Source organism: Carassius auratus, unplaced genomic scaffold, assembly GCF_003368295.1.
Source record: "Carassius auratus strain Wakin unplaced genomic scaffold, ASM336829v1 scaf_tig00218048, whole genome shotgun sequence".
Classification (NCBI taxonomy): domain Eukaryota; kingdom Metazoa; phylum Chordata; class Actinopteri; order Cypriniformes; family Cyprinidae; genus Carassius; species Carassius auratus.
In genome coordinates this window covers 20,919-47,776 of record NW_020529360.1, presented here as the reverse complement: position 1 = coordinate 47,776, position 26,858 = coordinate 20,919, and the positions used below count along the sequence as shown (strand labels likewise).

The window sequence follows — 26,858 nt, the reverse complement described above, 5'->3', positions numbered from 1 at the left end:
GATTTACAACTATTATATAGATAGAAGAGGCTTTTTAAATGTATATCAGAAGATAATTATTTAAAAGACATAAAAAAAATCTTACTATCCACAACTTTTGACTGGCAGTGTGTATATATACCTTTTTGATTGAATAAGTTGAAGTATAAATCAGCTCCACAGAGATGTGATTTATTAACTCTAAACTATTCAAATTGAACTGACGTAATAACATCCTCACAGTTTAAATAAGACATTTACGACGCCATAAATCGATTAGCGGCGATCGCATGGTGACCCCGCCCTACTGCGCTCTTGTTTGAATATAATTGGCCAAGCTCGCTGTCCGTCAAACGTGCTCGCCTCTGATTGGTCAAATGAAGAGCGGAAGTTGTTGTTTTCACGACTCTGGTTTACGGCAAACAGCCGCGACGAGAGAAACGCTGATTATCTGCGGGAACAAACGACACAAATCAGGTAGAAATTACAAGTTAAATTACAACGATATAAATTACAGTTTGTCGGTTATTTATACATGTGTTAGATTTTACTGTTTTATTATATGCTAAAGCGTGTGATGAATGCATGTGTTTAAATGAAGAATACACGTCACATCTCTGTTTATCAATTTGCACTGGCTTCCAATAGCTGCTCGCATCAAATTCAAGGCATTGATGTTTGCCTACAAAACTACCACTGGCTCTGCACTCCTTTACCTAAATTCATTACTTCAGATTATGTGCCTCTAGAAGCTTGTGTTCTGCAAGTGAACGTCGCTTGATTGTTCATCCCAAAGAAGCACAAAGTCACTTTTACGGACTTTTAAATTAAATGTTCCCTTCTGGTGGAATGACCTCCCCAACTCAATCCAAGCAGCTGAGTCCTTAGCCATCTTCAAGAATCGGCTTAAAACACATCTCTTCCATCTTTATTTGACCCTCGAACTTTAACACTCACTATTCTAATTCTATTCTAAAAAAAAAAAAAAAAAAGACTTTCCCTCTTTTTATTTGCTGCTTGTTTTCTTTAAAAATCTGACTAGCTTTCTATTTATTTTCTATTCTATTTGTTTTCTTTTTACTTATTATATTAGTTAAAATCCCATGCTACGTGTACTGTGTTAACCTAACTGAGACTTGTTATAGCACTTATATATCATTGCTCTTTTTGTCGATTTTGATTGCTTCCACTGTCCTCATCTGTAAGTCGCTTTGGATAAAAGCATCTGCTAAATGACTTGTGTGTGTGTGTGTGTGTGTGTGTGTGTGTGTTTCAGAGATGATTGAGGTGGTTTGTAATGATCGTCTGGGGAAGAAGGTTCGAGTCAAATGCAAGTATCCTTTGAAACACTGAACTCATGTACAACAGTCCCAGTTTAACTGTGTGTGTGAGAGAATGTGGGTGTGTGAGTGTGTTTAGATGTAGATGTAGGCAGCAGGTGTGTGTGTGTGTTTGGATGGCTGTTGATGGAGACAGCAGGTGTGTGTTGTGGTGTTTTGGGTCTTAACTGTGTGTCAGTCAGGAGGACACGATCGGAGACCTGAAGAAGCTGATCGCAGCACAGACCGGCACACGCTGGGACAAGATCGTGCTCAAGAAATGGTGAGAAGAAACGCTGAGCAGATGAGTGAAAATACAGCAGTCGAGCGAGATTATAATGTGACGTGTGTGTGTGTGTGTGCAGGTACACCATATTCAAGGACCACGTGTCACTGGGAGACTGTATCCTTCACACGCAAGATGATAATGTGCATCAGATGAGATCTGTTTCTTCATCAGATTTGGAGAAACTTGGCATTACAGCGAATGGGTGCCGTCAGAATGAGAGTCTGATAAAAACATCCCAATAATCCACAGCACTCCAGTCCATCAGTGAACATCTGGAGGAGACAAAACCTGAAACACATCCAGCATTAAGATGATTTTAACTCAAACACATAGAGTCTATAATCCATAATAACACTTCCTCCAGTGAAAAAGTGCATCTGCTGTCGTCTCTCACAGATTAGTTTAGATCTGTTTAACCGCTGCTTGATCTGTGCAGATTTCTCTCCTGATTCAGACCAGAACACTTTTTCACTGGAGGAAGTGTTATTATCGATTATAGACTCTATGTGTTTGAGGTAAAATCATCTTAATGCTGGATTTGTTTCAGGTTTTGTCTTCTCCAGATGTTCACTGATGGACTGGAGTGCTGTGGATTATTGTGATGTTTTTATCAGCTGTTTGGACTCTCAAACTCGTCTACATATTGCATGAGCTGCACATGTTAATTAGTTTTTGGCTGAAGTATTCCTTTGGTTCACCTCAGACCTGTACAGACAGTGTCTGTGATGCATTTCACTGCTTAGTTATTTAATATCAGTAACACTTTGAAATAAGGTCTGATTAACATAGTTACTGAGAAACATGTTACCATATTTGTTCATGTTTGATAGCATTAGTTAATAATAATAATGCCGGCGCTAGATGTTAGCTCAGGTCCATTAAATAACTTTAACAGATAAAGCTTTTGATTTGTCATTTGTGCATTTATATCTGTAATCAGTCATAACCTTGAGTCTGAGCATCAGATGAAATCCATGACGGCATGAACCTCGAGCTCTATTACCAGTAGAAGCACACACACACACACACACACACCACACAAACAAACACACACACACTCACACACCACACAAACAAACTCACACACACACACAATCACACTCACACACCACACAAACAAACAGACACACACACACACACAGAGATTGTGGAGCGAGTCGCTTTCATCATGTCTCGAGGCATCAGAATATGTGTTCAGTTGAATTGTTTTGATATTGTTTGGAAATAAAACTCATTTATGTGCAGTCAAGACTCTGTGTTTGTTGAACAGAACGATGCTTCTCAAACCACTTTAATCAGAATCTCAAGAAAACAAACAGCTCATTACATCCACACGACGAGCTCTTGTGAAGCCGTCAAACCGTTAATAATAATCTGAATCACTCGGAGCTGGAGTGTAAAGTGAAGGATGTCTAGAGATGTGGATTCACAGGTGAGACTGAGACGCTGTAAACCGTGAGTGTGATGTTGATTGGTCAGCAGTAATCTGAATGCTCCTCCTCCACGTAATTAGCAGGAAACAGACCCACCTACAGGAGAACGGCACACGGTCATTACTGAAGCACACTCATGATCACCCAAACCACACACGCTCTCATCGTCAACGAGTAACAATTCAACTCTGAACCTCTAATAAACCTTCGTGTGTAATCAGCACACAAGATTTAACACATGAATGTTTAATGGTATGATGAAGTGTGTTTCCAGAGGACAAACTCTGCCCTGTAATTAAATACAAGTTCATTTATGGTGCAGTTTTTTATGGAAAAGATCTGGTGAACGTGTGTTGATTGGTTTGTTGAATTGATGTGATTTTCTTGATTCAGTTGTGTAAATGAATGGAACGCATAGGGTTTATGATTATTTCTAATATTTGACGCTGGAGCACAAAAGCAGTCTTAAGTCTCTGGGGTACATTTGGAACAAAAATACATTGTATGAGTCAAAATTATAGATTTTTCTTTTATGCCAAAAATCACTAGGATATTAAGCGAAGATGTTCCATGAAAAATGTAGTAAATTTCCTACCATAAATATATCAGAACTTAATCAAATAATTTAAGTCATGTGAAAGCTTATAGTAAATGTTTGTGTGAGTGCAGTGTGTCGTACCCTGCCGTACACCTCTCCCTTCCACCAGCCGTTGTGAGCTTTCTTGGAGAGGATCTTGACGGTGTCTCCCTCCCGCAGAGAGAGCTCGGTGCGGTCACGAGCAGAGAAATCATAGCGCACTTTAGCCGTGCCGTGGTAGCGCTCGCTCACACCTGCACACACACACACACAGGGTTAAGGGTGTGCGTGTGGTGATGGATCTGTGTTCAGGAGTGTGCTGTACCTGCTTGGCGTGTGTTGTGCTGCGGTGCACCGCTCTGCTCCGGCTGCTTGTACGGCGTCTGCAGTCTGGAGTCCACATCCTTAAAACACTCTCTCAGCGAGTTCTCCTGATAGTACTGCACCAGCTCCTGCCACACACACATCACACACACGTTACACACTCACAGCCTTCATTCGCTCAAACACACATGCAGCTCATGCAACAAATCAACATGTCATCATTCACTTCATTTCATGTCACTACAGACCTGTGTGAGCCATTCACATGATAACTGTTGAGAAAACTGTAACAATACCTGCAACGGTAACTGTAATAACTGCAACAATAACTAATAACTGTAACAATACCTGGAATAATAACGGTAATAATTGTAACAATATCTGCAACAATAACTGTAATAACTAACAATACCTGGAATAATAACGGTAAAACTATAACAATAACTGTAATAACTGTAACAATACCTGCAACGGTAACTGTAAAAACTATAACAATAACTGTAATAACTGTAACAATACCTGGAATAATTACTGTAACAATACCTGGAATAATAACTGTAAAAACTATAACCATAACTGTAATAACTGTTACAATACCTGGAATAATAACTGTAATAATTGTAACAATACCTGCAACAATAACTGTAATAACCGCAACAATACATGGAATAATAACTGTAAAAACTATAACAATAACTGTAATAACTGTTACAATACCTGGAATAATTACTGTAACAATACCTGGAATAATAACTGTAATAATTGTAACAATACCTGCAACAATAACTGTAATAACCGCAACAATACCTGGAATAATAACTGTAAAAACTATAACAATAACTGTAATAACTGTTACAATACCTGGAATAATTACTGTAACAATACCTGGAATAATAACTGTAATAATTGTAACAATATCTGCAACAATAACTGTAATAACTAACAATACCTGGAATAATAACGGTAAAACTATAACAATAACTGTAATAACTGTTACAATACCTGCAACGGTAACTGTAAAAACTATAACAATAACTGTAATAACTGTAACAATACCTGGAATAACCGCAACAATACCTGGAATAATAACTGTAAAAACTATAACCATAACTGTAATAACTGTTACAATACCTGGAATAATTACTGTAACAATACCTGGAATAATAACTGTAATAATTGTAACAATACCTGCAACAATAACTGTAATAACCGCAACAATACCTGGAATAATAACTGTAAAAACTATAACAATAACTGTAATAACTGTTACAATACCTGGAATAATTACTGTAACAATACCTGGAATAATAACGGTAATAATTGTAACAATACCTGCAACAATAACTGTAATAACCGCAACAATACCTGGAATAATAACTGTAAAAACTATAACAATAACTGTAATAACTGTTACAATACCTGGAATAATTACTGTAACAATATCTGGAATAATAACTGTAATAATTGTAACAATACCTGCAACAATAACTGTAATAACCGCAACAATACCTGGAATAATAACTGTAAAAACTATAACAATAACTGTAATAACTGTAACAATACCTGGAATAATAACTGTAAAAACTATAACAATACCTGGAATAACTGTAACAATACCTGGAATAATAACTGTAAAAACTATAACAATACCTGGAATAATAACTGTAACGATACCTGGAATAATAACTGTAAAAACTATAACAATAATAACTAACAATAACCACAATAACGGTAATAACTATAACAAAAACTGTAATAAGTATAACAAAAACTGTAATAACTATGAAAATAACCGCAATAATGGTAATAACTATAACAAAAACTGTAATAAATATAACAAAAACTGTAATAACTATAACAATAACTGCAATAACGGTAATAACTAAAAAAACTGTAATAACTATAACAAAAACTGTAATAACTAACAATAACTGCAATAACGGTAATAACTATAACAAAAACTGTAATAAATATAACAAAAACTGTAATAACTATAACAATAACTGCAATAACGGTAATAACTAAAAAAAACTGTAATAACTATAACAAAAACTGTAATAACTAACAATAACTGCAATAACGGTAATAACTATAACAATAACTGTAATAACTATAACAAAAACTAATAACTATAACAATAACTGCAATAACGGTAATAACTATAACAAAAACTGTAATAACTATAACAATAACTGCAATAATGGTAATAACTATAACAAAAACTGTAATAACTATAACAATAACTACAATAATGGTAATAACTATAACAATAACTGTAATAACTATAACAAAAACTGTAACAATACCTGCAATGATAACTGTAACGTAACCATAACTGTAAAAACAATGGTAACACTAACTAACAAAAACTGTAACAATACCTTCAACAGTAATTGTAGTGATAACTGTAACAATAACTCTAATGATAACTGTAAGGAAAACTATAACAACAATAACTGTAACAATACCTGCAACGATAACTGTAACCATAACATATGATAACTGATGATAACTAACAATAACTGTAACAATACCTATAACTATAAAGCTTTATTACTTGATCAAAGTACAAGAGAAATGTGAAGTTTACAGCACATCTATAACAATATCAGCAGAGAATATCACTGGTTATTTTACAGCTAACATATGATTGAAACATTGCCAGCCAATCAGAATCCATCCAGCACGAGCCTTTACAAGAGCAGGCGACAGAAGAGAGTGTTATAATAAACAGTGTTATAGTGCATCTGTTGACACTAATGTGCTTATCAGTCTGGGTATGAACCAGCCGTTTCCTTCTAGTGTGAAACTCTGAAGAACATTAGAAGCTAAACAACACTGGCCAACAAAAGAGAAAGAAAAAACTAAGAAGAGTGTGTTTCTCTAAATAATCTGCTGTCACGTACTACAGAGGAAGAAACGTCCTGCATGTTTGCAGGGACATGATGGAGAAGAAACGATGACAGAATTGTGTGTGTGTGTGGGTGTGAATGAGTGATGTGTGTGTGTGTGTGCGTGTGTGTTGAATCACTCACAAACAGTCCCTTGAAGGCTTTCTTCTCGTTGATCCTGTAGAGTCCCTCTGAGTACGTGACCTTAATGTGTCTGGTGTCCATGTTGAACCTGAGACAGAGACAGAGAGGCATGTCACTGCTGCTGTTTGATTGACAGCTGTCAGTCAGTGTGTGGGAGTGTGTTCACTGTACTTGAGGCTGATGGCGAATTCTCCGGCGTCTTTCTGTCGCACCAGAAACGTCCCATCGGAGCGAGACGTCAGGAGAGTTTTAGCACCGGTCCGGTCCATGTTACCAGCGAACCTGACACCAGACGACTGTGTTAGTGTGTGTATGTCAAACGGAGTGAATATAGATGGAATGTGTGTGTGTGTGTTACCAGGGCAGTCCTGATAAATCTGGAGAAGGCGCCTACAGAGATCAGACAACACATTTACTTTACTAGCAGAGGATACTAGGAATTATCAAGAAGATTACTACAGTGCATCCAAACATCTAATTTAATAAAAACCTGAAAACAAACAGAAGATTTTATGATTACAGATTGTGCTCTATACTATATCTACTTAAAGCATGAACCAAAATTAAAAGATATTATCAAACTCAAATTGTTATCCTCATAATCTCATTTCAAATTGAAAAATAAAATGTAATAAAACAAGCACTTTCGTCAGTAATCCCCGAGCAACTGTAATATAATTATACGATAAACTGGGAGATATTGTCAGAAATGTTTATATATTAAAAATAAATCTCAAAAATTGGAGAAAAAATAAAAAAAAATTCTAGGACATAAAAACAATAAAAAATAAGTAAAAATTGCAGGGAAAAAAAATACGTTTTGAATCTGAAGAAAATAAAAACTGGAGTAAAGATTACAAATTTTAGAAAAATATGTATGATTAAAAATGTAGGGAATAAAAAAAAATGCAGGATAAACAAGTGGGAAATAATGAAGATTAAAAACTGTGCAAATTAAAATGAGAGAGAGGAAAATGTAGGAAATAAATATATATAGGAAACAATGATTGAGGTACTGGATCCAGATGTTAATGACCAAGCAGATGCTCACCGGCACAAACGGCTGGACTTTACTGCAGGGAAACCAGCCGACCTCTCCGATGGTCAGATTCCTGCCCTGAAGCACACACACACACACACACACGTCAGATCTATATACATGCATTTATAAAGTATATTCATATTTATATGGGTCAGCCCCACATAGCAATATGACTCATATCCGGGATCTAAAATGACAAATTGGCTGAAGACAAGCAGAAAGGAGAAGGAGAAAGTGCAGATGCACGGAGGTTTCTCTTCTGCTTTATAAACACAGATCAGATGTCCTGCTGTAACCTCATTTACATACACAGGAATCGAAACCGAAAGAGGCTCGCTCTTCCCTTCATACAGTCATATCATCATAGCAGACCGACTAACACTTTGATGTGTTACATGACATTAATATTGTGTTTTACTGCGCTGCAACCAGTAAATGTTACCAACCAACACAAAACGTGCATTATTTTTGCATTGTATGTATGTATATATATATATGTATATGTATATGTATATATAAATATATATATATATGTATATATATATATATATATATATATATATATATATATATATATATATATATATATAGAGAGAGAGCAACATTATTCAAAATAAAGGAGTCTGATTCAATGAGGAATATATCAAGGAGGAGCTGGGGATGGAGGAGGGTAATTTGTTCCTGAGCATGTGATAAAGCTGCTGAATAATATTGAATAGACCTTCTATAGGAATGCCGTGATAGGTGTTCATTCATTTAGGCAGATGTGGATCACGTGACCTGACAGAACTAACGCTGTACGTGTGATATCAGAAATCCTTGTCTCTTACACTAATATTCAGCTGCTCAGATGTTGTCTACGTCATAGATGAAATGGCATTATTATGTTAACAGGGCTCGTTAGGAGTTCTGCTGTGTCCAGAAACAATCCTGTACCTGTGTGTGTGTGTGTGTGGTGTGTGTGTGTGTGTGAGTGATGACCCCTCACCTCCCACCACTGCAGGTCGACTTCTGCCCGCGTCAGCTCCACCACATCCCCCACAGAGAGTGGCAGCGGCTGACCGAACGCCAGCGGCGGCGGAGGGAGACCGTAATAATCCACACACACCTCCATCTTCGGCAGACCTGATGGAGACACACGAGTGTGAAGACACGGACCAGCATGTGTGTGTGTGTGTGAGGACGCTGTGTGACGTGTGTTTACCTGGTTTGGCTTGTCTTTGAGATGCCAACCTCATCGTTTTATTCTGAAACAACATCAAAATACACTTCATCACACGCAAACACAATCAAAACGCTCATACTGATGATCATACTAATAAACTGCAACAGTATCATTACTGACTTAATTTATATTATATTATATTATATTATATTATATTATATTATATTATATTATATTATATTATATTATATTATATTATATTATATTATATTATATTATAGTTCCTCAGTAGGTGGCCTGCGGGCAACATCAGGCCAGTGAAAAAAAAATGTTTGGCCTGCAATAATTCAATATGAATATACATCGCAATATATATTTTTTTTTTTTTTATAATGGTGATATGATTTGTTTTTAACACATTTCTGATATTTCGATACATTACCAGTGTTTCCCATTCATTTATTTATTTGTTGCGTTTAACTTGGTTGAACAAAAATGAGAACTGCACATTTCAAAATCAAAACGCGACTGTCTTCAGAAAAGTTTTAATGGCGTTTTATCTGATGAAGTAGAGTTCATAAACAGAGCCGTTACTGGAGAAACCGCTAGTTCTACCACTCTCACAGCGCCTCCTGCTGGCAGACAATCAGTTTGCATTTTCAATAATAAACTGTTTCCAGCAACATGCTTTTGATGTTGCTCATTTTCTGAAGCAACACGGAGCATGTTTCATACTCTTTATCCTGGTTAAAGCACATTTCAATCTATAAGAATAATCAGCATACACTACCAGTCAAAGGTTTTTGAACAGCTAGAATTATCTTCTGCTCACCAAGCCTGCATTTATTTGATCCAAAACAATTTTTTTAAATATTTTTTATATTTAAATAACTGATTTCTATTTGAATACATTTAAAAATGTAATTTATTTCTGTGATGTCAATATTTAAAACAGTTGATACAATTTTTTCAGGATCCTCTGGTGAATAGAAAGATCCAAATATCAGCATTTATCTGAAATAAAAAGTTTTTGTAACATTATACGCTATACCATTAAAAAGCTTTGAAAGTTTTTTTTATTATTATTATCATTATTATTCAAATTATAGTAGTTATTACTTTACTTTGAGCAGTGATTCAGAATATTAGAATGATTTCTGAAGGATCATGTGACCGTAGTAATGATGCTAAAGCTCAGCTTTGAAATCACAGGAATAAATGATATTTTCAAATACAAAACAGTTATTTTAAATAGTAAAAATAGCACAGCACATACTCGCTGGCCTCGGTTACACTCACCACCCTAAACCTTACTCCCATCCGGGTCACGGCACCAATGTAAACCCTTTCTCCCGGGTTCTCACCACACACTGGAGTGAGGTTTACCTGCACAGCACCTACTCGCTGGCCTAGTTCAGTGACCCTTGGCATGTTATTATTGGCAGAATTCTGTGATTATATTATATTATATTATATCAGCATATTTAAGCTGTTTAAATGTCAGATGATTGAATTTAGGGTCTCTTTCACGGCGTGTAAATGGGTTTATCACATGTTTGTGTGTTATCATATGTATTACAACAACAGGACGTGCAGTAAAAAAATTAATAAATGTTCACAAGAGATAAAAATTCACAAAAAGTGAGACAAAAATAATGGAGTAATTTGTATGCACAGACCTTCTTGAGCGTTCCTGACAGCTCTGTGGAGTGAATGAGAAGCACATGTAAAGTCGACTGAACTAAAACCAACATATTACATTCTCACATGTTCTGTGTCTGTTTTCTCACCAGAGTTTCGTCCGCATGCAGGAACTCGACCCAGACACTCTTTATGAGCGGCCATCTTACAGCGTGAGCAGCGGTAGCCCTGATAGAAGATCCCCCTGAAACACACACACACACACACACACACGACAGCATATAAAACTCTGATATAAAAGATTTACTTTTCTTTATATCTTGCAGCAGACACATCCTGACATATCTACATTTGACTTCTTTCTCTGAGCTTGATGAGCTTGATGAAACTCTACATTAAATGATACTGCAACTTTCACAGCTCAGAACTTCCTCCCGGACTAAATAGAGCGTTTACTGAAACCGAACTGTGAAGCAGTGTGGTTATTATCAGCAGAGATTAAAAATAAACCTAATAGAAACGGTCTCATTAATGGTAATAAAGATTAAAACAAAAAACTTCAATGACAAGTAGAACATTTTCTTTGGAATTGGTAATCAGTAATTGAGTAATACATTAAAAAATAAATACAAAATAAATAAAAATGTTGATACTAATATTAATCAAAAATGTATAAAAATTATAAAAATATCAAAATGATTGAATCTTAAAAATGTAACATATTAAAAACATTCAAAACAAAAAATGTAACAAAAATGAGAAATGTTGCCTTGGAAACTAAATGAAAAATAAATAAGTTCAAGTCCTAAGGTAATAAGCACTAAAATCACTAAAACTAAGCAAAAACTAAGAACAATGACACAAATAGATTCATTAAAACTTAAACTAAAATGAAAATGAACAATAGAAAAATATTAAAAACTAATAAGCACTCTAATAGTAAATTGATAATACCAAAATAAAACAAATATATGTTACTTTCCATGAACAAACTAACAAAATGATTGTTTCCATTAGTTATCACAACTTCAGTTTTAACATTAGAATAAATAACAGCGTTGTTTCAACTTAAAAAGGTAAGCGTTCATACTTGACTTTAAAAGATATATCAATTTAACTTTAGTTAAGTTAGATATTTAAGCTCAAACAAATCTCAACTAATTTAATGTTGTCATAACTAGCAGCGTTTTTTACAGTGCACAATCATGTTTGTTGAGCAGCTCATTCACTCACGAATGATTTACAGAGATGAAGTTCACCTGAGGAGCATCTGACAGGCTTTACACGAGGTGGTGTCCTCAAAACAGTGCATCTGGAAGTCATGGCCGTTCGCCGTGCCGTTCTCCGGACACATGTTGGACCTACAAACACACGGCGTACAAGGTTTCTGCTGCGTAAATCATTCTTAACATCTGAGTATCTGAGCGGTGGACTCACAGCGCCATCTCAAACTGCTCCAGCCACTTCTTCTTCAGCTCTCGCGTCTTAAAGTAGAGATCGTAGCCACCCTGACCGTACAGATCCATCAGCAGGAAGGTGTGCGTCCACTGTAAACACACACAAGCGTCAGGTACAGGTGTGTGCGGATGATGAAGATGAGGATGATGACCTGGTGTCTCACCTTCTTGCTGTCCTTCTCTCCTGAAGGCTCGTCTCTCAGCTGGTAATGCTGAAGCTCAATCAGCTCCTTCAGCTCCAGATTCTCTCCGCTGCGCTTCTTACACACTAACAGAGCCTTATCGAAGAGGAAGCCATACCTGCACACACACACACAGTGTTACACACGCTACACACTAACAGCCTGATCACATCAAGAACGACACACATCACAATAACTATGAGGTTATAAAAATCGCTGTAATCGTTACAGCACAACTATAACGATACCGATACCGATACCGATACCGATATTATTGTAATATTTTCCAGTTGATGAATGATAAAACACTGACTCAAAATCCATCCGACACCGAGCTCCAGCATTTAAAGTGTTTAAAGATGTCAAAACTGCAGCATTGCTGTCTGTTGATGCGGGTGCTAGTATAGTAATTATAGTTATAAATACAATTATAGATATCGATGTAGTTGTCTTTATAGCTATCTTATATAAGTACTGTTATCAATATAGGTAGCATTACAGTTGCAGCTATCGTTATGTTATTATTATGCTAATTCTTATTGTTACAGTTAATTATCAGTACAGTTATCATCATTATTGTCATCACTATAGTTACTGTTATAATTTTTATTACTCTTATAGTATTTATAGTATTTAAAGTTATTGTTACAGTTTGTTATTCTAATAGTTATTTTTACATTTATCGTTTTTAGGGTTTTTTACATTTACAGTATCATTACTGTTATTATAGTTATTGTGATGATTATAACTATACTAATCTTTACTGTTATAGTTATTGTTACAGAAAGCTATTATAGTTAGTGTTTATTGTTATCATAGTGATCATTATAGCTATTGTTACAGTAATAGTTAGCGCTACAGTTATAGTTACAGTTAATTATCGTTACAGTTGGTTATCATTATAGTTAGTTAAAATGTCTTGTTATAGTTATTGATAAAGTTGATCTTTATAGCTATTATTATAGTCATTGTTACAATTATCATGGTCATTACATTTGCATTATAGTTTTAATTCCAGTTACCGTTATTGTTATAGTTATCATTACAGTTATAGTAACACACACACACACACACACGCACACACGCACCGGTCCTGTTTGGATTTCTTCTCAGGACTGCAGATCTTGAATTCTCCGTCTATTTTGGGTCGTCCGTATAACGCCAGAGACTGAGTCTGAACAGAGGAAGAGAGAGAGTCTGAATCAGATGAATCAGAATCAGAGTTCAGTGCTGAAATGAATCGTTCTCAGGTGATTCTGTACCATGTTCTCGATGCACAGCTGAAACGTCGTGATCTGACGGATGATCTCATTGTCTCTCTTCACCTCGTTCACACACTGAGCCAGATCCTACACACACACACACACACACACACACACACACACATACACCAGCAGCATGTTTATTCGTCTAATCATAAATTCAGTTCATGTTCATGAGCTTTTCTACTCATTTTATCTCTACCTGGTGCTCTCACATAATTGAAAATCTTGATCAAAATACCCACAAAGTTCTGACTCAATGCACAAATGTTGTGACAAAACATCTTCGCATATTTGGTGTCTGAATCATTTGTGTGTTACAGGTGAATTGTTTTGAAGATTCAGCTGGAGTATTTTCATCAGTCAACCACAGTGTAACCAGCACTGAGACTGCACCTCTATTTATAATTATTATTCAGCTGTTCTACTATTGTACATGCTAAAAACACACACACACACACACACACACACACACACACACACACACACACACACACACACACACATGCACACACACACACACACTCACACACTCACCCTCATGGCATCCAGTGCAGTGCGCAAGTTTTCCTTATCTTGTTGGTCCACAGTGTGTTTCATGAGCTCCTGAGACACATATTAATGATTAATACATGATTAAAAAGAAAAAGACTTTAAGGAAAGAGAGTTCAGGTGAAGAGGGTGAACATTTTCTCTTTAGCTGTATTCACCAGGTGAAGTGTGGTTATTTTAAGGTGCTCCTGGTACATAAATATACATGCATACATACATCTGACAGGAGAACCAAAAATACAAATACATTTCGCAAGACTTAACAATAAATAATGTGAGAGAATCTGGAACAGTATATTGATTTATCTACAGATTTGTGCATTTTTAATCTTTATAGAATTGTATAATTAATAAAGATATGCGTATGTATTTACATGATACTTGAGAAAGATGTAGAATGATTTACGGAAATGAATAACAGAACACAGGTAATTTCACTACACAATTTCATTTTCTATTTCACTATACTCGACCAGCTGATTCATCGCGGTACATTAAGACAACTGCTTTGTGTTATTTGTAAGATTTATGCAATTATCTTATATTTAACACAATGATTTGCATTAATTTACAGAATACTAATCTGAAGATTGGATAAGGCCATATTCATAATTCTAGTACAAAGTGTTTGCCATATTAGAGATGGAGTTTATTTTTTTTTCAGAGTGGATTTTGGTTTTCTTTTTTTCTTTTCTTTTTTATTCCATACATCAGAAAATACTGTCAACAGACAGAAAAAAACGATTTTCACTAATCTTTGTAGGAATAAAATGTTGTACAAATCAGTGTGAGATATAAACAAACCCTTCAGTAAAAATCTGCAGAACATAGAAAGGAATTAATCTCTAAATGTTGGTGTGTGTGTGTGTGAGTGTGTGTGTGTGTGTGTGTGTGAGTGTGTGTGTGTGAGTGTGTCTGTGTGTTTGTGTGTGTGTGTTTGTGTCTGTGTGTGTGTGAGATAGTGTGTTTGTGTGTGTGTGTGTGTCTGTCTCTGTGTGTGTGTGTGTGTGTCTGTCTCTGTGTGTGTGTGTGTGTTTGTGTCTGTGTGTGTGTGTGTGTGTCTGTCTCTGTGCGTGCGTGTGTGTGTGTGTTACCTGCAGCAGCAGATGGTACTTCAGGACTCTCTGCATGGGAACCATCAGCAGATCTCGCAGTGAAAACCTGCCGCTGTTGGCTCGCATCGAACACTCCTAAATAACAGCAGGATGGCTAAATAAGATCACTGATGCTCTGTAGCGCTGGCTTTGGTTAGTCAGAGGTATTTATATCAAGTTAAATGCATCTGTGGTCTGTGTGCTTCTGACCTCCAGTTTCATCTTCACATCTTCATGCGTGCTGGTGATCTTGTCCAGATGTTTGGTGGCTCCTTCCACCTGACTGCAGTAACGTCCGTACAGCAACAGCCTATCACACACACACACACACAAGCACGCACGCACACAAGCACGCACACACACACACACACACACACACGCACACAGACACACACAAGCACGCATGCACACACACACACACACACACACACGTACGCATACACACACGCACACGCACACACACACACGTACGCATACACACGTACGCATACACACACACAAGCACGCACGCACACACACACACACACACACACACGCACACACACACACACCATCAGAAAACACCCTTTCACTCACACATGTTCAGTGAACTAAAGTGAGGAAACAAATAGTGTGTACATCATTCGTACATCCACTCTTGCATGAATGGTCACATGGTCAGTCAGATTATGTAAGAGTGGTTTTACAAGTGATGTGTTTTAGAAATGACTTTCAACATAAATGAATGAAGTGAAATGAAGTGTTGTTGAATGAATCAGTCAGTGAATCAATGTTTTGATCCTGAGTGAATCAGTGTTGTTTAACAGATGAGTTGAATCAATGATGCAGTGATTCACTTATAAAAATGGTTACTTCTTTAATTCTAGAGTGAATCAGTGCTGTTGAAAGAGTTGAATTAATGTTTGAGTAACCTGTTTACAGTTTTTTACAGATGCTAGGACACATTTCTCAACACTTAGGTCACTTTTGCAAAACTCTTCACACAGGTCTCCTAACCAACTTTCAGCTTGGCACAGCAGTTCATTTCATAATCAAAACTACCAAAACACTTTCTTCATGTCTCAAATCAGCTCATTCTTCCAGAACACTAGCAAAGGTTGACAGTCGAAAAACACACTTTGTCAGCCACAAAACAATGACCTAAAAAACACTAACAACATGTAGCATTATACAATTATACAAGGACACATCTCTGTTTATAATTCACTGCAATATATGTTACTGGAATGAATCAGACATGATGCAGAATTCTTCAATATTTTATGTTGTTTATTTATTTTTATTTTGACTGTATGCACTGAGTAATTCCAAAATAGAGGAATCTGTATCCACACCATCCACTGATACAGATGCAATAGTAATGCTAATCTACTAATTGTCCAATCGTTTTTATAGCATTTAATTTTAAGATTTAAAATATATTTCATTCAAATATTACTGTAGAAATGTAGCAAATTGTTGTCTTATTCAGTTTTGTATTATGTTATTGTTCTGAACATAAGTTTAACAGTTTTGAAACAGTATGTAAGCATGTGTAAATTGACTTGTACGCACAAAGAGTTTTGTCAGTTGTTGTGTCTGAGTGAGAAAATAATTCATCAAATTTGAGAGATGTAGTCATTGAATGCATTTTGTGCCAAAGCAATGATAATTGATCCTCAGTTTAGCTCACATAGACTTCTGTTGTGCTCACTGTGTGAAGAGTTTGGCAAAAGTGACCTAAGTACTGAGAAACGTGTCCTAGTGTCTGTAAAAAACTGTAATTCCTAAATAAATCAGCTGTTTTACAAATAACAGAATCAATGATTCAATGAGTCATTCATATACAGAGTCGCTTTTTTATTCCTAAACAGAGCACTGAATTAAATGATACAGTGACTCGCTAATTTAGATGAATTTAGACGCTAGTTTCTGAATGAATCGGTGCTGTTGAATGAATCAGTTGAATGAATGATTCATTTCCAGATTCTTTCAGAGCTCATGAGCTGAACTGAAAGACTAAGTTAAGTGCTGAACGAGTTTTGTTGAGCTCTGTACCTCTCCTTGTAGTCGATGAAGATCTGAAAGAGATTCTCGGCTCGTAAACGCAGGATAGACTCCTGCACCTCGTGAAGCAGAGAGCGATGAGTCTCGGCCAGATCCTGTGAGAGAGGACGTGTATTACTGATCTGATCAGATGAACCAGACACTCATGAGCTGAGGAGGAGGATGATGATGACTCACTTGAATATTGATGAAGATGCTCTCGATGTCCTCGGGCTGAAGGAAAGGCTGCAGGGGTTTCAGAAAGTGCTGAGGACACACAGGTGAACACAACATGTGTTTGTGAGTCACGTGTTCGTCGTTTAAGTGTGTCTGAGAGAAGCTCGCGGTTAAAGAGACCCTACTGCTGAAACACTTTCGGTTTCATGTTGACTGACACGTTCCTCTCATCAGGAGACGTGACTGTAAGTGAATCAGTAAACCACAGCACCTGCACATCACAGCGGCCCGACGGTCAGATCCTCAGAGCACCAGAGCGAGAGAATACTAACATTAAACACCAGGCACAAAATATGTGCTGCCTTTCATTAAACCTCAGTTCCTCTAGTGAAATTAAATAGAAAACATGTCTAATCACTTAATGTTTTCCCTCCAAAATTCTCTTTTATTTTTATCTTAATAATTAATATAAAGTCATCAAACTAGTCAGACTAGTGGCACTTTAAGCGTGACGTCGACTGGTCACCTACAGAGGGCGCAACAGGACAAGAAATCCTTTAGATCCACATTTACGCTCAGTTTCCAGACAGTTAAAATGACACATAAATGCATACTCCTAAAGCGCTCCACATGAGTACAGCATCTGGATGCTCGAAACTGAGCGTGAGAATGCATGTTTTAAACAGATTATTGTACAGGTAAGTTATTCGCCGTTCACACACACAGACTACAGACAGCAGCTCGTTCATCACTCACAGAATCACTCAGTGCACTGTCAACGCTGTTCTGTGATATCTCCATAAAATAACTAAGAAACTGGAACGTTTAAGCATAAATGTCTTTGTAACTAAATCCCACAGCTTCAGTACTAGTAGAGAGACATTAATTAATGCTTTCACTAAGGCTTTCATATGGATGTAATCTTTACTGTGCTACTTCATCAGTATCTGTTTGAGAAGGAGCAGAAATCTGTGAGTAATATAACGACCCAGAGACAAACGATCTGATAAAACTGAGCTGTAATAAGAGCAATAGTCATGTGGGCAGCGCTGTGTCATATCCCATAACTGTGTGTTTGAGTCTCAGGTCAAGGTTCAGCCGTTTGTTCATTAATGACGTCAACTCCACTTTCTTCACATAAATATCAACTTTGAAAGAACTTGAAGTTGTTCAGCCCCTAATATATATATACATATACTTTGTCATTTTTTATATTTTGAATGGTTTAATTTAGTCTTTTTCCTCTAATTTTATTCTTCTAATCTTATAATCTAATACAAAGTTATCAAAAATGTCAAATTTTCAAATTATTAATAAAACTATACATTTAGTAATTTACTAAAAGGTTTAATTATTTTTAAATGTTTATTTTTTATTTTATTCTTTTTTTATTATTTATGTTTTCCAAAATTATATATATATTTTTTTACCCCCAAATTCTGTGTTGTATTTTTTTTCTGGATTCTATGTCTTATGTTTTATTTCAGATTTATCGATGTCTCCATTTGCTCTCGATGTAATCTCATGAATAATTGATATTTACAAGATATTAAAGAGATGTGATTTGTGGTTTTTCTTTCTTGTGGTGTACCAGCAGCTCATTTACTGTTAGATTTGATTACAGGAGCGAGTGCATGAGTGTGTGTGTGTGTGTGTGTGTCTACCTGAAGTATTGATTCCAGTGTGTTGGTGTATTTCTCCTCTGTCTGTCTGATCTCCTGAAGACAGCAGCTCCTCTTGTCCACTTCAACCTTCTGCTGCTGTGACACACAGACAGTTATCTTTACATTCTCTCTCTCTCTGTGTGTGTGTGTGTGTGTGTGTGTGTGTGTCTCTCACTATTTCTGGTTCCTCCGTCCTCATCAGATCTTCATAAATATCATCTCCCTCATTCTCGTCTTCCTCCACACAGTCGTAAAGATCATCATCTTCCTCCACCGTGTCACTGAGAGACAGTCACAAGTCATGTTGTGTTGACAAATGAAGAGGGTTTTGTCAGATTTCTCTGCACACACACACACACACACTCACTCGATCTGGTCCGAGAGGCCGGTGTAGATGTCGTCATCTCCGACACACGCTTCATCTGGAAACGGCCTGCAGTGAACACAAATCACATGTGTGAGCGTTCTGCTGAACATCTGCTTCTGTGATCCACAGAGAGGCAGTCAGACGCGTCTGGAGCGACACTCGGGTGACTACACCATGACTGACTCAACTCAGCTGAGTGTGTGTGTGTGTGTGTGTGTGTGTTACCGGAATCCGCTCTGCAGGGCCAGTGGTGTTTGGGACAGGATGGACAGTGTGTCGATCACCTGTCAATCACGAGCATTCGTTAGCATTACATCTTCATCATCATCATCATCATCATCAAGAGTTCAGACCTTCGCGAAGTCCCTGACGTCAAACAGCTCGAAGGCCTCGAAAAGTTCATTCTTCCTCATGCCAAATTTCTCCTGACAGGCACACAGGAACGTCCTGATGTTCTTCAGACACAAGAACTACACACACACACACACACAATATAGTGTGTAAGCAATAGAAAGGCAAACGTTGTAACAGTAAGGGCAAATCAGTACATTAGGAGTAATTTTCTGCCATTGTGTAAATAATCTGGAATCATGTAATCCATCTAATCTGATTACAAGTATTTAAAATGGTAATTTAGTCTAATTACAAATGAGTTCATTTTTTTGGATCTGATTATGTGATCCAGAGTACATGTAATCAGTTCATGTGAATGCTGTTGGTATATTGTGTGTGTTCATGTGTCGGTGTATGTCAGACAGCTAACATACGTGACACACACAGTCAGAGCAAAACTGTGTGAGAGACAAATGCAGAAACAGCATCGACATCTGCATTTAGAGTACTTCCTGAGTCACAGCCTTGTGCCTCGGGCGTGTGTGTGTGTGTGTGTGTGTGTGTGTGTAGGAGGAAGTTAAGTCGAGAATAAGGAAGTGCAATATAAGACTGTACATGAAACAAGTGCTGTAAACTTATCAGAAACACACACAATAAACTTTCTCAAATCTGTGAGTGAGTGTATGCGTGTGTGTGTGTGTGTGTGTGTGAAAGAGAGAGAAAGCAGAGGTTACCAGTAAACACTGACCAGTGACCACAGTGTTCGCCAAGTTCAGCTTGGTCTTTCGCTTTCACACACACACACACATACACACTCATTTGCCATTAAGATCAGCAGCTAGTGATGGTAATCAGGTGATTTCCATATCACACAGATACTCTCTCTCTCTCTCTCTCTCTGTGTACCTGAGACATCTGGGGTCGTAGGTTAATCTGGCGCAGGTTGACAGACTGAGGCAGCAGGTTATTGAGCAGCTGACAGAGTAACACTCCATCTCTGAGCGCATGGGCCAGATCACACACCTGTCACACACACACACACACACACACATTAGAACCGCACAGATATTCACAGTCCTGGTCACCGTGAGACCCACGTCTCAAACCCGTTCACACAGCAGCATCTCTGTGGATCAGGTCTCACTGCTTTGGCACAAAATAGAAACCCTTTCAAACCCAAACCCGAATTCTTTTCTCACCCAGACACGAAAACCACCAAAACTCGCTGAGTTGGTCTACAGGCCAATTTGCATGTTTAAAAACTCTTTCCAAAGGTTTGGATAAAAAGTACTGAATGTTAGACAGTCATTTGCTAAATTGCTATAATAATATAATATTTTTATATATTCCAGATGTAAAAAAATTAAACATCATCATAAGAATTACATGTAGCTGAACACCTACGCTGAAAGAAGACGGCGGAGAAATTGTTAGTAATTTCACAAATTATTGGAAAGAAATGGCAAGGAATAGATGTAATTAAACACAATTTGGAAGTAGAATGCCTCAAATGTTTATTTTAGAACAATTATTAAAAAAACTTCCAGTTTCATCACCATCTACACAAAAGATTGGGTACAATGGAAAACAATGACAAAATGACTTGATTTGTGTCTGTGTGAAGTGTTTGAGAATGTAAAACTGAAGTTAAAGGAACAGTTTACCCAAAAAGGGAAAGAACTGTCATTTATTCATCCTCTGGCCGTTCCAGTCCTGAATGAGTTTGTGTCTTCTGTTGACCACTGAACACCCCAGTGACGTCCACAGTATGGACTGGCTACCCTCCCTCTTCAAATGATCTTCTCGTGTTTAACTCAAAATAAACCAACTTCAGATAGGGTTGGAACAACTTAAGGATGAATAAATGACGAGAAAATGTTGATGTTTGTGTGAAGTGTCCCTTTAAGATCTGTGTGGACGCAGGTGGACGCTCACCTGTGCGCTGTCCCAGGTGACTCTGTGGTTCTCAGGAAGCACTCGGCACTGGATCAGCCATCCGGCACACTGTCTCCACAGCTCCATCTCCAGCCAACTCTCCTCAGATCAGCAGCGATAGAGACCTAAAACCCTCCTGACACATCCATGATCTACAAACCCAGCACTAACCGTCCAACAGACTCGATCTAAACTCAATGCAGAAGTGATGAACTGCTCACTAAGTGTCCTGCGTCTGAAGGGGAGTTCATCAATGGAGTGCCTCTCTCTGCTTTGACCTTTGAGGTCTTCCTGCTTCTTCAGGATGTCCAGCGAGCGTCTCTCGTGTCGTCTGCGTCTCTCGTTCTTTCCTCCGCGCCGCTGCTGCTGTTCTGCAACCCTGCACAGGGGAGGAAGCCTTTCAACTGCACACAACTTCCTCTTTCCTCTGTCACACACACACACACATCTGACACTTGACTTGCAAAATTTGGGGTTTATATTCCTGCATGTGCTGCTGCTAGAGAGTCTTTGTGTTTGTGTGTGTGTGTGTGTGTGGTTTCTCTGTCTGCATGTGAATGTTGCAGGACTCTATGGGTGTGTGTGTGTGTGTGTTTGTGTGTGTAATATGTGTATGAATGTGTTACTAACCGCAGCATATGCAGTCAAAGAGCAGCAGCAGCAGTGCAGTGTTGCGTGGAAATGCAAACACACACACACACACACACACACACACACACACACACACACATACACATACACACTGAATAAACTCAAGCTATAACAGAAGCATGATGGGATACCACGTCACTCCTGACCCTCAAGTGACATTTTGTTTGAAAATGTAAAATGTGATTCTGTTAACACATTTATTGCTTGGTATTTTTGTCTCGTGTTTAGCTGCTAAATTATCTAGACATTATTAAATCAAGAGAAGCAAAATAACTTCAAATATTTTGTTTTTTTCCTGAAATACGCTTAAAACAAGAAAAATCAATATTGGTAAGCGTAGGCCAAAGAAACGTACTGTTTTAATTAAAACATTTGATTAAGAGAACAATAGGCTGCTTGATATCATGAATCAGCAGCAGTTCTCTAACGTTATCTTCACTTCTTCCGTTTGTGTTTTTGTGAGTCTGTCATGCTGAACTTCATTCAGGTCTTGTATTTTGAAGTTGTTTTGTTGATACCTCCTCCTATCATCTTTCTCCATGAATACATCTAGTGTTTCAGATGTATCTAGTATGGTCCAAAAGACATACGTGTGAAAATCTTCTCATATAAGTGTTTCTGCACACACACAACAATAAACAACACCCCTGGCCTCGTTTCAGCAGTTCTAGGCTCTTCATGTGGTTTGTGGTCACAAATAGTTACTAACTGTCGCCACCTCCTGTGTAATGATGAATCTACAACTTACAGCTTTGAACTTTTTTGCTTTCTTAATTAATCCACATATTTATAAACGTTATATTATTATTATTATTATTTATTATTATTACTATTTTTGCATTATAATCAGAACTAAGCCCCACTAAGTGATAGAGACAAGACATTTGCAAACATGATTAAGAGATGAATATGCAACAAAACTAAAGAATGTCACATTTTATTATTAAGTCTTTTGACGCATACATGTTTTATTAAATAAAAAGGACAGCACTTTTACAGTTCATCCCACTATTTGATGTGAGCATAAGTATTGGAATAGTTGAATTTAAGGCAGATGTTGTCACTGCAAGACTAGGACACAGGTGCCCAAAAAGGTCAGTTTATTTAACAGGCTTTAATTTCAAAAGGGTAAAAAATAAACAACAACAAAAAAACATCCAGGTATGAGGCAGCACGGAGCAGATCCAAAAGTGCCTTCTGGACGCATTCCTATAGCGAAAATCCACCAAAGCAAGGCCAAGATAAACTGACAGGGAGGTGGGGGCGCTGTTGAGGCGGGGAACTGATGGCGCACTGGTGGCAAGGCAAAGAAGAGCCGAGACAGCGATCAGATATCACGATCAAGAGAAGGGCTGGACGAGTTAATGCTGCCTGAAAGCAGGAGGTAGAGGGAAAAACAAAAATAACGGATGAAAACAAAACTGGCATGATCTCTGTTCAGGCAAAACATGAGACCGGGTCGGAGCTAAGATAACAGCGAGCACAACATGATGATCTGACACCGGACAGGACACATGAGGAGACTAAATAGAGAAGGAGTGATTAACATAATGCAGAGCAGGTGATTGTGGCCAATAATAAGATAATAATGGAACAAGAGGGCGGAGACAGGATGTCACGGTAGGAAATCCAGTGTTTCCTCCGTGTCATGTTTTGTTATTGTTTTTGTACTTACGTTGTCTCCATGTGTTCGTTTAGTTGATTGTCATCACCTGGGTGTTGATTGTCTCGCTCCAGCTGATCGTCATCATACCTCTGCTACTTATACTCACCTCGCTCTCTCTCTGTTGTCAGATCCTCTCTTATGTCTCCACGTACAAACTGGATTACCGTCTTCCGTGTTTGTGTGCTGGTTGGATTCGTGTTGTCGTCCGCGTGTCAGTGTTCCGGTCTGTTCCTGGTTCTAACCATTGACCACCTTCACCTGCACCGCTGACTTCACCATCCCGCTCTTCGCACGCCACCGTAGACCTTCCTTGCCATTGCCAACACTCTGGACATTCCTTATCAATAAACAACATCTGATTGCCTGCAATTGCTTCCTCCTCTTTTGTCTGTCGTTACAGTAGGATCTGACCATCATGGAAGCAGCAGGCGATCGCTCCCCATCTCATCTCGAAGAATTTCTGCAACGAGCTGTGGGTCGTATGGATCGCCAAGACAAGGCGATAGATGAGATGGGTCGAGCCTTCCAAGCAATGGTGACGAAGGTGTCCGAGCTCGTTCTCCAGACGCAACAACAACAACAATCGTCACCCGCTGCGCCTCCCACGCCACCCACACCGCCGATCGTCTCCGGGGGGATTTCCCAGCCCGATCCACGCCTCCCCATCCCGGAGAAATATGCGGGTGAGCCAGAGTTCTGTCGATCTTTTTTGTCTCATTGTTCTCTGCACTTCGCCCTGCAGCCCCGCACGTTCTACACCGAGGAAATGAAGGTGGCATTCGTCTTATCTCTACTTACGGGAAGGGCTGCCCTCTGGGGGACGGCGGTGTGGGAGAACCAAGACAGCTGCTGTGCCTCGTTCCACGCACTTTCGGAAGAGATGAGACGGGTCTTCGACCGCTCCGCCGCCGGGAGGGAAGCGGCTTGGCTTCTCACGGACCTACGTCAGGGGGAAAGGTCCGTTTCTGACTATTCGATTGAGTTCCGCACCCTGGCGGCGGAGTGTAAGTGGAACGAGGAGGCGCAGTGGGATCACTTCCTGCATGGGTTGGCTGACCGCATCCAACAGGAGATCCGCGCCGTCGAGCTCCCCACTTCTCTCAACAGTCTGATTGACCTAACCATCAGAGTGGAGAATCGACTCGATCAAGCCACCAGACGGAGGGGGAGAGCAGTTCTCACGAACAGACCGGAGGCCCAGTATCAGCGCTCAGATGTTGCGGTCAGCCCACCGGGAGATCTTGAACCCATGCAGGTGGGGCGAGCTCGGCTCTCCCGGGAGGAGAGGATCAGGCGGAGATCCCTGGGACTATGTTTATACTGCGGCAGTCAAGAACATCACATCCAGCGTTGTCCGGTAAAAGACCAAGCCCGATAGTAAGACGGAGGCTACTATCGGGTGGGATCTCTGCCAGAAAGACCTCTTCTACATCGACACTCCTTCCGGTGAGTCTACGGTGGTCCACCCACGCACTCGAGCATCACGCCTTGTTGGATTCTGGGGCAGAGGGTAATTTCATGGACTTCCAGTTCGCTAGTAAGCTCAACATTCCTCTCACCTCCCTCAAACACCCCATTGCACCCTTTGCTCTCAATGGACACAGACTACCAGTCATCACTCAGACCACCTTACCTGTTTCCCTCACCACCTCTGGCAATCATACAGAGGAGATATCATTCTACATTACGGACTCACCTTCATCCCCCATCGTTCTCGGTCACACCTGGCTTCAGAAACACAACCCCAGCATCAATTGGCGCCTTGGATCTGTGGTTAGCTGGAGCGAGGAATGTCATTTGTCTTGTCTTTTGTCTGCTGGTGTTAATGTTTCTGAGTCTGTGTTTCAGGGGGAAGCAGTGGATTTGGCTAGCGTGCCCGCGGAGTACCACGACCTGAAGGAGGTGTTCAGTAAGTCTCGTGCTGATTCTCTTCCTCCTCATCGTCCCTATGACTGTGCGATAGAGTTATTGCCAGGTACTTCTCCGCCTAAGGGCAAGTTATATTCTTTGTCTGTTCCAGAGACGGCGGCCATGGAGAAATATATATCCAGTTCTCTAGCAACGGGGTTTATCCGCCCTTCCTCTTCTCCAGCGGGGGCGGGGTTCTTTTTTGTGGGAAAGAAGGACGGATCCTTGCGACCTTGCATTGACTACCGAGGGCTGAACAACATAACGGTAAAGAATACCTATCCTTTGCCGCTTATGTCTTCAGCTTTTGAGAGGTTGCAGGGAGCGTCCGTTTTCACTAAATTGGACTTACGTAATGCTTATCATTTGGTCCGCATCAGGGAGGGGGATGAGTGGAAGACTGCCTTTAACACCCCTAGAGGCCATTTTGAGTACTGCGTTATGCCGTTCGGGCTAACCAACTCGCCGGCAGTCTTTCAAGCACTCGTTAATGACGTGTTGCGAGACATGGTCGATCTGTTCATATATGTTTACCTGGATGACATATTGATCTTTTCTTCGTCTCTCCAGGAACACGTGCAACACGTACGACGAGTGCTTCTGCGGTTGCTAGAGAATGGATTGTTTGTCAAGGCGGAGAAATGCGTTTTTCATGCACAGTCTGTTTCTTTTCTAGGACACATCATTTCGACTGAGGGTGTTCGCATGGATCCTGAGAAGGTTAAGGCTGTGGTAAATTGGCCATCCCCTGAGTCTCGCAAGGCCCTGCAGAGATTTCTGG

The 26,858-nt window shown here is 39.0% G+C and overlaps 2 protein-coding genes across 3 annotated transcripts; one reads left to right on the top strand and one right to left on the bottom strand.

Annotated features, from left to right (window-relative positions):
• The first annotated feature begins 317 nt into the window (after positions 1–317).
• LOC113104604 (ubiquitin-like protein 5) lies at positions 318–2,831 on the top strand. The gene is made up of 5 exons (XM_026266114.1): positions 318–456; positions 1,256–1,313; positions 1,498–1,581; positions 1,664–1,701; positions 2,553–2,831. The coding sequence occupies exons 1-5, from the start codon at positions 357–359 to the stop codon at positions 2,594–2,596; spliced, it is 324 nt and encodes a 107-aa protein (XP_026121899.1). The 5' UTR covers positions 318–356; the 3' UTR covers positions 2,597–2,831.
• A 29-nt stretch (positions 2,832–2,860) lies between these two features.
• LOC113104603 (proto-oncogene vav-like) lies at positions 2,861–22,283 on the bottom strand. Of its 2 annotated transcripts, none has more exons than XM_026266113.1 (28): positions 21,853–22,283; positions 20,824–20,940; positions 19,938–20,054; positions 19,810–19,868; positions 19,585–19,650; positions 19,393–19,498; positions 19,218–19,310; positions 17,575–17,643; positions 17,389–17,492; positions 15,562–15,661; positions 15,352–15,447; positions 14,243–14,311; positions 13,706–13,792; positions 13,532–13,617; positions 12,426–12,561; positions 12,242–12,351; positions 12,064–12,165; positions 10,954–11,048; positions 10,843–10,865; positions 9,203–9,245; positions 8,987–9,123; positions 8,008–8,073; positions 7,315–7,346; positions 7,128–7,238; positions 6,957–7,044; positions 3,923–4,049; positions 3,700–3,851; positions 2,861–3,116 (listed from the first exon to the last, which is right to left on the bottom strand). In XM_026266113.1, the coding sequence occupies exons 1-28, from the start codon at positions 21,937–21,939 to the stop codon at positions 3,063–3,065; spliced, it is 2,532 nt and encodes an 843-aa protein (XP_026121898.1). In that variant the 5' UTR covers positions 21,940–22,283; the 3' UTR covers positions 2,861–3,062. The 2 variants fall into 2 exon arrangements, with proteins under 2 accessions (XP_026121898.1, XP_026121897.1); XM_026266112.1 differs by having other exon boundaries at positions 19,218–19,313; positions 21,853–22,282.
• Between the last annotated feature and the right edge of the window lie 4,575 nt (positions 22,284–26,858).

Bases quoted from the DNA above. Each gene is read 5' to 3' on its own strand.
- LOC113104603 (XM_026266112.1), bottom strand. From the start codon at position 21,939: ATGGAGCTGTGGAGACAGTGTGCCGGATGGCTGATCCAGTGCCGAGTG. The intron at 19,651-19,809 runs GTAACACACACA...TGTTCACTGCAG, and splicing joins GCCCTGCAGAGCGGATTCCG to GCCGTTTCCAGATGAAGCGT. The intron at 15,448-15,561 runs GTCAGAAGCACA...GCTGTTATTTAG, and splicing joins ATGTGAAGATGAAACTGGAG to GAGTGTTCGATGCGAGCCAA.
- LOC113104604 (XM_026266114.1), top strand. From the start codon at position 357: ATGAAGAGCGGAAGTTGTTGTTTTCACGACTCTGGTTTACGGCAAACA. The intron at 457-1,255 runs GTAGAAATTACA...TGTGTGTTTCAG, and splicing joins GAACAAACGACACAAATCAG to AGATGATTGAGGTGGTTTGT. The intron at 1,314-1,497 runs GTATCCTTTGAA...ACTGTGTGTCAG, and splicing joins AAGGTTCGAGTCAAATGCAA to TCAGGAGGACACGATCGGAG.